The following is a 13,636-nucleotide window of genomic DNA, read 5'->3' on the forward strand; positions in this document are numbered from 1 at the left end:
CATTTTACTTTTTTTTTTTTATTGATAAGGGCTTATTCACACGGGCGTATTTTTCCTCAGTATTTTGTGAGCCAAAACCAGGAGTGGAATATGAAAAGAGAACGTATAATGGATAGTTTTGCATTACCTCCATATTTTGGACCCGCTCCTGGTTTTGGCTCAGAAAATACTGAGGAAAAATACGCCTGTGTGAATAAGCTCTTAGGCTGAGTGATGGCTCGTTTTTGAGGGGTGATCTGCAGATTGTAATGGCACCATTTGGAATAACATGTGACTTTTTGATAACTTTTTGTTCAATTTTTTTTCTTGGAGTCTGAGTGTCACAACACATTCTGCCATTGCGTCTTTTTTTCAGATTGAGTTAAAAGTTTTAACTTTTAAAATTTTTATTTTTATAATAATTTAAAAAGAAAGCTTTTATTTTATCTTTATGTTTTTTTCTTTCTTTCATTAGTCCCCATAGGGACTAATAGGATAATGCAATACTACATATCATGCTTGTCAATGTGCATTTTATCCGTGGATATTAGGAGTTTTTCATGCGAAAACACCTTGCATCACTTCTCTGCAATTGCGACCCTCCGGGGGTTGTTTCACGCATGTCGGAGGATTAGCAAGTGTTTTACAGTGATTTCAATTGGAAACATCATACTGCACTCAAATGCACATCACACGGCATGCGAGGCGTTTGACTGTCCCACTGAAAACAATGGGCGATGCGTTCTGAAGGATGCAAAAAAAATAGAACATGCAGAGATTTTTTTTTTACCCCGCAGCATCGTTGTGAGAGAAAACATCGCTCATGTATATCACTCATATTTGCATGAGTTTTGTGCATCTCGCACTCGTGTGAATGTAGCCCCATACTTGAGCTTGAGGTTTATTCACCCTATCGCTTCTTTAAACGGCCAGCATAAAAAAGAGAAAAACATCACCCCCCCCCCCTGCAAAAAAAAAAAATTTATATTATTTTATTTTTTATTTTTTTTTAAAAAGTACATTGACAAAATGTAAAAAAGCCTTTGTTCTCAGAACACCTTGATGGAGCAAAATTAATAAATAAATAAATAAATAAAATAGCTACCTTTGAGGTAAAAAGGGAAAAATTAATGCATACAGAGCATACGTAGTAAGTTCCACCAATAGCTTTCTATTCATGTATTTAGTGCATTTTACCCTGCTTTGGCCACACTGATTGTCTGTTGCTCCATGGCCTCGTGGATACTGGTCCTATCGTGCTCTTTAATACTGTTAAATTCATCGATGCAGCATAGACCTCCATCGGCCAGGACCAGCGCGCCAGCTTCTAGGTTCCACTCACCCGAATCCCTCACTGCAGTTACAGTCAATCCTAAAACAGATGGAAAAAAATATTTACCTCTGTGAAACGTAGCTGCAAAATGTTGTCAAAACTGGAGTTTGTAAGAAAAAAAAGCAAAGGCTCAACCCCTTAGGCCACTCTCACACAAGCGTATGTGAAAACGCGGTATTTTTTATGCAGCACACGGGCGTACCGCTAAGGGTCGTAATTGCAACCCAGCCCCTTAGCAAACAGGGAGCCCGTAGTTCCTCTGCCATATGCCGTTTCGCTGCCACGACCCGTGGGACAGCTGTGGGTGGCGCTCAGAGAGGGGAGGACAGTTACCGAGGGAGCCGGCAGTCAATTACAGTTTGCAGACACCCCCGGGCACGCTCCTCCCTTCCACTGAGAGACTGCAGTTGTGATTGGTCACAACTGCAGTCTGTCAGTGCACTGCCGACTATGTGATTGGTCCAGCCAGAAGTGGCTGACAGTGAATAGTAGAGCCGAGTCAGCGGACCATGCGGTACAAGGTATGTACTGCATGTAATCTTCATATAAGTCATACCAGCTGTACATATATAATTATATACAGGAGAAATCCAGGTTATACCAGCATGCTCCATATCACTATATACAGGGGATATATAACTTATACCAGCCTTACATATATAATTATATACAGGAGATACCCACATTATACCAACATGCTCCATATCACTATATACAGGAGATGTCTAGCTTATACCAGCAGAACATATATAATTATATAGAGAAGATCTCCAGGTTACACCAGCATGCTCCATATCACTATATACAGGGGATATATAACTTATACCAGCCTTACATATATAATTATATACAGGAGATACCCACATTATACCAACATGCTCCATATCACTATATACAGTACACGCAATGTTAATTGCATATGGGCTGTGAGTTGGACGGCCTGAATGGACTTCAATGGAAGCCTTCTGCAGCAAAATAAAGCATGCTGCAACTTTTCCTCTGCTCATGGAATATGCAATTTGTATCCGTGAGTGTGAGCAAAATGTTTCTTCAGGGGTTTGGCAGACCATTGTTTTCAATGGAGCAGCCGGCAGCAGCCGCGGCTCTATTGACAACAAGCACACATCTGTGTTCACGCGTGTTTTTGCTCGTACCTAGGTGCGCACATATGTAAGCACCTACGTACGCACCAAAACGCGCTCGTGTGAACACACCCTAAGAGAGGATTTAGTAGCAGTTCGGTCTTTTTTACGGTCTCCAGCAACAATCTGTAAGGTCCCCTGTCCATGGCCGAGGTGGAATATTACTAGCGATATTCCACTGAAGGGACGCAGGGGGGAGCACTGACAGCTCTCGGCAGTGAGCCGATCTGATAGGCTCATTGTGGAAAGTCGCAGCATGCCGTGATTTGAATCTTGCTAGCAGAGAATCGCTATGATTCTCCACTCGTGGACGTCGGGCTACACTTTCCATAGTTAGCCTATGGAAAGTGTGTCACGCGAGGTCTGCGGGCAATTTATCGCTGCAGATCTGGCAATGACAACTCGCCCGTGGACAGCCAGCCTTAAACAAATTGAATGAGTTTGATGCCGCTTTCTCAAGTTTTTCAATTCTACGTTTGTAACCAGGATCATCCTTTCATGTTGAAGGGTCTTTCAATAAGTGCAAAGATTAAGCCTGATAATGTTCCCAAAGTATAAAGCAGACCAATGTTGCACAGCATTATACATAGGGGACCATGTTAAAAGTAACGCCACCATTAATAGTGACATTTCATTTAACGCAGAAAGAGTCCTACATGCGACGTTATCGTGCGATGTGCAAATCGCATAACATAATTCACACATGACATCATTGTATGTTAAATCAATTGTAGTGCAGGCTTAATTTAGCAATGATAATTAAATTAATGAATACTCGCATTCATTTCCATTACTAGTGCTTCCAAGTCATATATATATATATATATATATATATATATATATATATATATATATATATATATATATATATATATATATATATATATATATATATAGACGAAAGCCCTCACTGACTGACTCGCCACTAATTCTCCAACTTCCCGATGTCGTAGAAACATGAAATTTGGCGCGAGCATAGATTATGTCATAAATAGGAAAAGTTAATGGATCCCAATTCGATTATTCAAATCTAGCGCAAAAGAACTAGCGTCCAAACTTTACATACAGAATCTAATTCTCTCACTTCCCGATGTCGTAGAAACATGAAATTTGGCACAAGCATTGATTATGTCATAAATAGGAAGAGTTAATGGCTCCAAACTCGATTATTCAATTATAGCGCAAAAGAATTAGCGTCCAAATTTTACGTACGGAATCTAATTCTCTCACTTCTTGGTGTAATAGAAACTTGAAATTTGGCACGGACATTGATTATGTCATAAATAGGAAAAGCTAATGGGTCCCAACTCAATTATTCAATTCTAAGCGCAAAAGAACTAGCGTCCAAATTTTACATAGAGAATCTAATTCTCTCACTTCCTGATGTAATTTTGCACGGGCATTGATTATGTCATAAATAGGAAAAGTTAATGGGTCCCAACTCGATTATTCAATTCTAAGCGCAAAAGAATTAGCGTCCAAATTTTACGTATGGAATCTAATTCTCTCACTTCCTGATGTCATTTTATATGAAGGAAACGTCGCATGGTTACCTCCACGTGGTGTTTCCTGGGTAACGCAGAGAACTATGCAAAATGGTGAACATATTTTTTTCCCGGTATCTCTAAAGTAACCACGACTTCATAAGATTTTCCGTGTGAACACCAGATAAACACCAGTACCAAAATAACTCGGGCGAAGCCGGGTATATCAGCTAGTTATAAATAAAAAAATTTTAAAAATTATCTAAAAAAAATAGACTTTCAAGCAAAGATTTCAAAACTTCATGGTCGATGAGGGTCGCATTGCAGTTGTCCGATTGAGCTAAATATTTTGCACAGATCGTTTTTTTTTTGTTGATTGGAGCAAGATAGGGGGTGGGAGCTAAACTTTTAGAAAGTTGAAAAATAAGGGCCACGCTAAAGATTACTTGGTTTCTCTTGCTGGGAACAATCGCACTTTACTTGCTAAGGCATTGGGTAAATAATGGTGACGTGTGAGGGGAAGGCTGGATACAAAAAAAGGTCAAAACCCATGTAATAAGAGGCAGTCCCCATGTGACATAGCATAATGGCTGCCATAAATATCTAGTGGTAATTTTTGGCTATGGTGCACCTACACTTAGCTGATATTACCATGTGTGACCAGCAGTACATACATGGCAGCACTAGGTAGTCTGACACTTCACAAAAATGTCACTTCCCCTCCTCTACAAACATGTTTTTCAGCTTCAGTTCCACGTTAACATGGCTGTGATCATAGTGTGCTGGATTACGGTTTTCTCCAGCAGGCTTTGGGGTATTTTGTCGCTTTCCAAATTGTGTGGAAGCAGTATGCGCACACTGACCAAGTCAAACACAAGGTATGAATCTCATGTTAAAAATGGCTCTCCGTCCAGAAACAGCCAGACAGGGCCTTTTATTGTACAGACACACAATGGGCGTGCAACAGGTTACATCAGTAACATATAGGATTCTCATTTGTCGGATCATACAGAATCCCCCACCTCTCTGCCCACCTCTCTGCCCACCCTCTCTCACGTCCGCCATAGTATGGACTTTGTATTCTTTAGCATGCAGACAACCTTAAGGAATTCTGTGTAGTTGACAAGATGTGTTTAACTAGCTTGTGTTTGAAGAGTGGAAGGGGGCCTAGGTAAACACACAGGATATACACGACACTATGGCCCTTTAACTTCTTAGAAACTGGTTGAGCAACTTCGATGTATTTAGAGCAAATACATCACCCATCCATTGGCTAGCAAATACCATGATTAGATTGTGTGTGTCCTTTGAACTCCTCAGAGCTGAAAGTCATTACAATAGCAAAATACATTTGGGTTATATACAAATAGCGATAGACATTTTATACTAAATAATTATCATGTCTATCACAATCCCCCCTTAAAATGTCTATCCTCTAATTCTTTATCTAATTTTCACAGTCTTCTGCGCATGAGCCTATAACCGGAGCGCGTTGAAGGTTCGTTTTAGGGTCTTCAAGGGGGGTGTAGGACTTGTCCACTCCTTCTGGGGATGCATCCAGCAAACTCATGATGGGAGCGGCTTTTCCAGCATCAGTTTCACAGGTCTCTCTGACACAGGGGATAACACAGCGGACTAGAACAGAAAAGGTAACCATCAGTTCACATACAACAGCGACGCCCGTCTGTGCCAGGATCCTTTACCACCCGCTCATCCATGGCGAGTGCTGGTCCCAAAAGTTAGCTCTTTTTAGTTAGTGCGGTCAGCTTCTTAATGGCAAGTGCGTCTTTACCCGCGGGTCACGTGTCGTCTAGGATGTAGGTATGACAAGTCTCCCCTATCATCTTTCAGACACTCCCCTTTTTAGCTAAAGTCGTCTCTAAGGCCATTCTATTTTTAAAAAAGTCATAGTCGAGGTAGGTCCTATTGGTCGACTAGTCCCTATAAGGCGTCTCTAGTATAATTTATAAACCACTGCTAATTATAATAAACATAATTAATCCAGTCAACATTTATTTACCCTAATGATCAGGAAAGTGGACTCGAATCTAGTTTTAACTTGGTCTCTAATTTTTAAAACTTGTCAGGTACCCCCCTTGGCTATCCCATGACGTCAATGTACACGTGTAGATCAAAACTACCACCAGGGGTCTCTCTTCTCGCTCTAGTATAATGTTACAATACTAGTAGCGTGCACAGGTACGCACGGCGTGGGACTCCCTAATCTTCACCCACACCAATGTCCCTCCTGGAGATAGTCCTAATGGTGAACACGTCCAAGTCGCCTCACCCTTGCGTCAGGGTTTTCCCACTGCCCGTAAGTCCCTACTCCTAGGAGGGGGGGGATCCCTACCTCACCTCAGAGGGAGGCCATGGATTCCCTGGGCTCATTTCCGGGCATCCATACCCTCTATCTGTACAAGTTAACACCCCACAGGGTGTGCCCTCGCCGGAACCTAAGGTCTTCTGCACTATCCCTAGGCAAATGGGAATTCCACTGACAATCCATCTTAGGAGATCGGGGCAGGCGCAGTACTAGTACATTTCTCCTTTTTCTTTGGTAGCGCATGTGGTTGGCATTATCGGAACTGGCTCTTCATCTTTTTCAAACAAGGGAAACGTTGGTGTCTGACAGGATGTGGAGGAGCATAAGGGCTTTACTAAGGCACACTCCCCTGTCCAATTACCCTCCAGGCGGGTCCTCTACCTCATGTCTCCACAAAGCCAGTAAACGTCTCCTAAGGACTGGACCTGATTCTGCATCTATTCCCCTCCTATCATACTGTAGGAGGAGCAATACCCGTTGGTGAGTTCCCCAAAAATCTCCCTCCACCCTGCCTATTTGCCTGGCAGGTGTAGTTTCCAGGGTAGTCAGTAATACTCTCTCCGGTGCAAAACACTTAAGTAGTTATAGAGTATTCCTTCTTCCATTTCTCACGGACAGTGTAATTAGCGGAAATGTTCGTGAAGAGACTAATAAACCACTCTTCAGCATCTACAGGGAGATTTAGGGGGACCATCCCCGAGTGTAGTCGGGCACTACCGCACACGCAACAGTTAGACTTGTTGCTCCTGTTAGCATTGTACCTCATCAACTCCAACCAGAGATTCTGGTCAGAGTAGCCAGTCGCTACTGTCAAGGTGTCCTCAAAAGTAGGGTCGGCTATGATCATCATGTTCGTCAAGGTCTTTATCTTACGGCGGAGGGGGTTAATTATGGGCACGGGACTAAGTGAAGGCTTCCATTCGGCTGCATCTACCATACCCCTTATTTTAAACTTCCCTAAGGGATCTATCCTCCCGTACCGGTATGTCCCCAGACTATAAGTCTCCCCGTCCCCCGGGCTTGGATCTCCCATGGTTAATGTAAAAACCGCATTAAAACCAAGCAACATACTAAGTTCAGCCTTCCAATACCTGCTGTCCTTATTATTCTCAAGGAGGGTTATACGACTAATTAGGGATTTCCCGCTCCTATTTTTCTTATTTAAGGCACTTCGCGGTTTATAGGACTAGTCTGTTCCTGCGTTCCATCCCACTAATCCCCAATAACGGCAGTCTTCTCCCCAGACGTTATCAGTGGCGCAAACATATTGTATTCCCCGGGTATATAAGTCATATAACCAGCTGGACTGAGCTAAATCTGGCCTGCGGTGGGATCTTGCGCCTAGACACGGGACCACAGTACAATAGTCGAAGGAATATGCGGCTACTTGAGCATTGGACGAGTTATACTAGAAGGTAACCATACCCCCATATTCTTCCGACTAAGGATTCCAGTTGCTACCTTCCTCTCTCACTAGCCCCAACCAGAGTAACGTCTTTGGCACAACTAAGACTGGTCTCCCGGATCTGAAGCTTTCTTACAGTATGAAGCGTTGATCCATGTAAGTCTTTCGGCTAGTTTCACAGCTGTGACAGTAGTCAGAAGCACCTGGTAGGGGCCATCAAATCGGGGCTCAGGAGGGTGCTTCCTGGGGAACTTCTTGATGCACACCCAATCCCCAGGCTGCAAGATATGTGTCCCAGTGTCTGCCTCTGAGTCTGGAAGAGAACACCTGTGCATAGGCTTTGGTTAGTTCTTTAACAACGGAAATCACATACTCAGTCAACACATCAGATTGTAATTGTAACTACTGAGGATAGTAACGACCTAGTCTTGGGGCTAGCCCAAACAATCTCGTAGGGAGATAATGTATAATCCCCCCTGGGTTCATATCTAACACTGTATAAGGCTATTGGATGACAGTCTTTCCAAAGTGGCGTCATTTTTAAGTATCTTACTTTTAGCGTGCCACTACGTCTCTCCACCTTTCCACTACACTAAAGGTGGTACAGTATGTAAAAGGCCTGGGATACACCCAGAGCAGACATGACATGTTACATTCACCTGCGAAGTTTATACCTCTGTCTGACTCTGAATCACCTCTGGTACCCCATATTCACAGTTTACCTCGTTCATGAGCTTCTTTGCGGTTACCTACTTGTTTACCTTGGTAACAGGGTCGGCCTCCAACCTGCAAAGACATCAACAACAAGCACGTATTCCTACTTCCCAACAAGTGGGAGCTGAACGTAGTCAATTTGCAATCCCTGAAATGGGTAGAGTGGTCCCGGCAAGTGTGGTGTGGCAAATTTACTTCTGCCCTGACTTACCCATGGCATAGATCATGCTAAACCGGACAAATGATGCAGCAGCTACAGAGAACCTAGAAGTCGCCCAACCTCTTTCAAGCGTCGTCGTCATTACTGCTTTACTAGGTGGGTCTTTCCGTCCATCAGCTGGGCCATCATGGGATACAGGAACTGTGGTGGGCAAGTGCTGTTGACTGTTCACCACACGCTGTCCTGTTTCTGCTGCTCCCATATTAGTCCATTTATTCTTTCCTTCCTTGCTGGCTTGTAACTGTAAAAGTCTTTAGCATATCAAAGTCCAAATTTTTGTCAATGTCCAAAGTTTTTTTACCACTGACTCATGCTGTCAGTATCTTTCTTCTTTCTTCCACGGCTTGAGGGCCGCTGCCTTTGCTGCGCTGTCAGCGAGGGTGTCGTCTCTCGCCTCTCCAGTGTAGGAATCGGTGCGAACTCTCAACTTTGTCAGGTAGAAGCAGGGCCTCCATGCGACTCTGTACCGTTGCACCATTCTCAATTGGTTGTCCTGCTAAGGTAAAAAACTGTCTGGCCTTCCATATTGGGCCGTAATCATGAGCTATGCCAAATGCATACCAGGAGTCAGTGTAAAGGATTGCCGGTCTTACCTCTCGCCACTCTACACGCCTCAGTGAGGGCCTTCCATTCCGCTTATTGTACTGTGACATGCGGAGGCAGAGCTTCTGCTTCTAGGACATCTTGTTGTGTGACCACTGCATATCCGATGTGGAGTCATCAGTCCTCACCCTGATACCATCTGCAAAAAGCTCAACATATGCATTATCAACAGAGGTTCTGATAACTGTTTGCATACCTGCAGTTTCTTACTGAATTAGTACTAAATAATCGTTCTGATGTTCTATTTCACATGGCTCGGAATCTTGTAGCACAAAATCATTTATTTATTTTTTTCAAACCCAATAGCTGATCTACAACACCTAGATCATCTATGACCCAGATCACCTATGCCTCCCCCCTTTTGAACCGCAATACTCAATGGAAAAAGAGTCATTGCGTTCAAACTAGTAAACCAAGAGGCACAAAAACAAGCACTTTGTAGGTCAAGGTGACATTGTATGCAGCGAAGTCTGAGCGAAAATCTCCTTAAAAAAAAATTTTTTTTTATTTCAGGTCGCAGTTAGCATTTTTTAACACAAGGGGGCGCCACACAATTCAAATTTTACGTCACCCAGTGTAATAGTATTTCAGGGTATGGCCAGCGTTTAGCTTTTACTCTCCTGTCGGAATATAATTATAGCTTCAGTGTAGACTGACACTAGAATATACAAAAGACTTAAAGAAAAACTAAAAAATACGGATGAATTAACATCCTACTCTGGGCAATTCAGTCCCTCTTTCTTCACATAAAAAGTAAAATTACTTCACCAAATTGCATGAAAAAGTTTGCTGGGTGACTATAGGGAAATTATTCCATCTGTAGGAGCCTTCCATAACATCATCTGTCTGAGTAGGCATTGGAGAAGCGGGCAGTGGAAAACAGAGCCCCTGGGAACATGAGAGAGCGTCCCCTGTCATGTATTCCCGGCCTCTGCCCCCCATGCATCAACTCCAATCTTCCATGCGCTATAAACCAGCTTAGTCATCTACTATGTCCCAAGCTGCATCTCCACAAAGGTTTGTTTCCCTGAACTTATCACACATCCAAAGTGGCCACATCTTGGAGCGTAACAAAGTCTGGTCAAACAAAACCTTACTTCAGACAATCATGATGTTAGCACTGGATACAGTGGCATTGGGAAATATAGGCTTCCCAAATGCAGCAAAATGGCCGCCAGAGGCAGAAAGGGGCGGGGCTACAAATCTCCCAAGTGAGGCAAAATGGCTGCCGGAGGAACGGGCGGGGCCAGGGGCAGCAGCACTCCCAGGTGAGGCAAAATGGCTGCTGAGTAGCAGCACTTCCAGGTGAGGCAAGATGGCTGCTGGAGGAGGAAGGGGCGGGGCCAGGTCCTGTCCCGGATGGGGAGGGACCGGAAGTAACATCACACACCCTGAAAGTGAGCACATGGGGGGAAGTAACTTCAGGGTGGGGGCAGGCCTCACTACATTTACTGCAGAGTCACACTATGTTGGATTGTAAACATTGCAAGCACGGCCGCCATTACAGGGAGGGGCCGCAGTCAACACAAAGACATTACATTGTTCATAAGCAATACACATACCCCCCTACATGCTTTCCCCTCTTCAATCTCTTGACTACGTTATACCTTCTCCTAGCAATCTAAAAACACCTTTCTTTCTGCTAGGCTTCCTGCTCATCTTCTGAAAACTTTCTACAACCTATCTTACCTGTCCATGACCTAACATTTCTTTCTGCAACTTTTCCTGGTCCTTCTCTTTGTATAACATTTCTACATGTTCAGTAAACTCTGCTGCCTTCAGCAACCAGATGACAAGCTCTCTGACCTTTGGCCTTGCTCACTTTGCTCAACTCTATGCTACCTGCTTATTCTAGCCTATTCGAAGTTTCTGCACACAGTACTGTTTCTCTTGTAAAATCTGCTTTCTTCAAATCCTTCCCATATAACCTCTTTCCCACTCAGATTACAATGCACATTAATTCTACAAAACACAGGGAACGACAAAGTAAACAGAAAGGGTTAATTGGAAAAAGCTTTCAGCTCACTCTTATCAGCAGCCCTCCCCCCAACAATAAACACTGCACATTCTTTCTATAATACCAGACAGACGGGATTACTGGAGAATACCCACAACGGCTCAAGGTATATATATATCTCATCCACCTTTATATCAACCCAAGGTATATATCTCATCTACCTTTATATCAACCCAAGGTCTACTAGCAATCCCGAAGAGCACTTCCTGTACACGTCTTAGACAGGACATTTAGCTATACACAGAGACTGACGATTATTTTCAATGACCAAAACCTCAATAATATTCTGGAGAAATCAGCCGTCACAAAGCACGACTATACTTCATACGTATATACCTTTCCACATATGAGAACATAACACGCTCAATCATAAAGTTAAGTATACGTATCATAAATCTTCCTAACCTCACACTAGTTTTACCTAGGAGCACGTGTCACTGGCGTGTTCCCTCAGACTTAAACAGCCGAGTCCGCCCTCCCGACACATTAACCCTCACAGAATTTATCTCTTGGTCTTGTATACACAATTTTTAACCGTCTCAGACATAACAGCATACACAGCGTACAAAATACCCCTAGACAGGTAACGTGGTGATTTTCCCGAGTGGACAGAACTAGAGTTATTACCTGTCTTTCAGTGAAGGTCCAGTCTGGCTCAGGAACAGGCAGAAAAGCAGTCAGAACCCAGCTTTGACACAGGTAGATAAAGCAATCTTACCGTGTTCTGTAGATTTTCGGGCCCCTGAGTTCTGCGTGCCATCTGCCGATCTCTGTACGTTCCAGGCTGTGACCTCACAGATCCACTCGCTCACCCAGGGACTCCAATTGTGCTGGATTACGGTTTTCTCCAGCAGGCTTTGGGGTATTTTGTCGCTTTCCAAATTGTGTGGAAGCAGTATGCGCACACTGACCAAGTCAAACACAAGGTATGAATCTCATGTTAAAAATGGCTCTCCGTCCAGAAACAGCCAGACAGGGCCTTTTATTGTACAGACACACAATGGGCGTGCAACAGGTTACATCAGTAACATATAGGATTCTCATTTGTCGGATCATACAGAATCCCCCACCTCTCTGCCCACCTCTCTGCCCACCCTCTCTCACGTCCGCCATAGTATGGACTTTGTATTCTTTAGCATGCAGACAACCTTAAGGAATTCTGTGTAGTTGACAAGATGTGTTTAACTAGCTTGTGTTTGAAGAGTGGAAGGGGGCCTAGGTAAACACACAGGATATACACGACACTATGGCCCTTTAACTTCTTAGAAACTGGTTGAGCAACTTCGATGTATTTAGAGCAAATACATCACCCATCCATTGGCTAGCAAATACCATGATTAGATTGTGTGTGTCCTTTGAACTCCTCAGAGCTGAAAGTCATTACAATAGCAAAATACATTTGGGTTATATACAAATAGCGATAGACATTTTATACTAAATAATTATCATGTCTATCACAATAGGTGTGTAGTCTTCTAAAAAGATTATAGGTTTGTACGGAGCCATAAATCATTGTAATCACCCTGGATGATGTGGCAGGCATGTAGTGTCATGTAACAGAATAATCCCATGAGCAATCATTTGGGTGTGGCGTTTAGATATGGGCAAGTAGAGAGTTAATAAAAGGCACACAATATCAATTGTTGGCTACTAAGAGACCAGGTCTAAAAAAAACCCCCAAATATCTGAACTAATGCTTTGCATTTCAGTTAAACAATCTATTTCTTCTATCAACTGTATGAAAAAGATATATGCCTTAAAAAAAACAACTCAACCATGTGCTGTGCTGGATATAGTACTGGTGGTTGCAGTCATACAAGCCCTGGAGACTGTGGCTTCATGGTCAGTGAATGGCAGGTTACACAGACCTGCCGTCACCATGTTTTTGCACCCTTCTCTGACAGCAGCACAATGTAGTGCCCATCACACTCATATGTCTGTGCAGTGGTTCGGGAGAAACTTGTATTTTATCAGTAGCAGCAAATGCACAGAGGACCACTTACAGTAGTCCTGGACATTCATGAGTTGCAGGCTAGCTACACCACCCCGCCCTCCAGCCAATGAATGACTGCTGTCTGGTAGCTCTCTATGTACAGTAACAGTTAAGCATTGGCTGGAGGGTGGAGTGGTGAAGCTAGCCATGAATGTGCAGGACTACTTTAAAGGGGTTTTCCAGGGAAATACTACTGATGACTTATCAGGATAGTTCATCAAAAGTTGATTGGCCAGGGTCCGTGGCTCTGGACCCTGATCGATCAGCTGTGCGGGCACATGTTGTCAGCACCACAAATAGACAGAGGTCGGAGCAGAAACCTCCGCAGCGACCTGCTTTTAGTGGCCAATGCTTATAACTTTAATGAGAGCTGTGCCTGCAGTTACAAGCATCGGCCACTACATGGGAGATAGGCACGGG

The 13,636-nt window shown here is 43.5% G+C and overlaps 1 protein-coding gene across 4 annotated transcripts in view; it reads right to left on the bottom strand.

Moving 5' to 3' along the window:
• The window catches only part of MCM9 (minichromosome maintenance 9 homologous recombination repair factor), a 106,822-nt gene that overhangs the window by 56,902 nt on the left and 36,284 nt on the right, over window positions 1–13,636 (bottom strand). For all 4 annotated transcript variants that reach the window (XM_066606269.1, XM_066606290.1, XM_066606279.1 and 1 more), the window contains exon 9: window positions 1,177–1,351. In XM_066606269.1, coding sequence (XP_066462366.1) covers window positions 1,177–1,351 — 175 coding nt within the window. The remainder of the gene's footprint in view (window positions 1–1,176; window positions 1,352–13,636) is intronic.

The sequence above is a fragment of the Eleutherodactylus coqui genome, chromosome 1 (assembly GCF_035609145.1).
Source record: "Eleutherodactylus coqui strain aEleCoq1 chromosome 1, aEleCoq1.hap1, whole genome shotgun sequence".
NCBI classification, from domain to species: domain Eukaryota; kingdom Metazoa; phylum Chordata; class Amphibia; order Anura; family Eleutherodactylidae; genus Eleutherodactylus; species Eleutherodactylus coqui.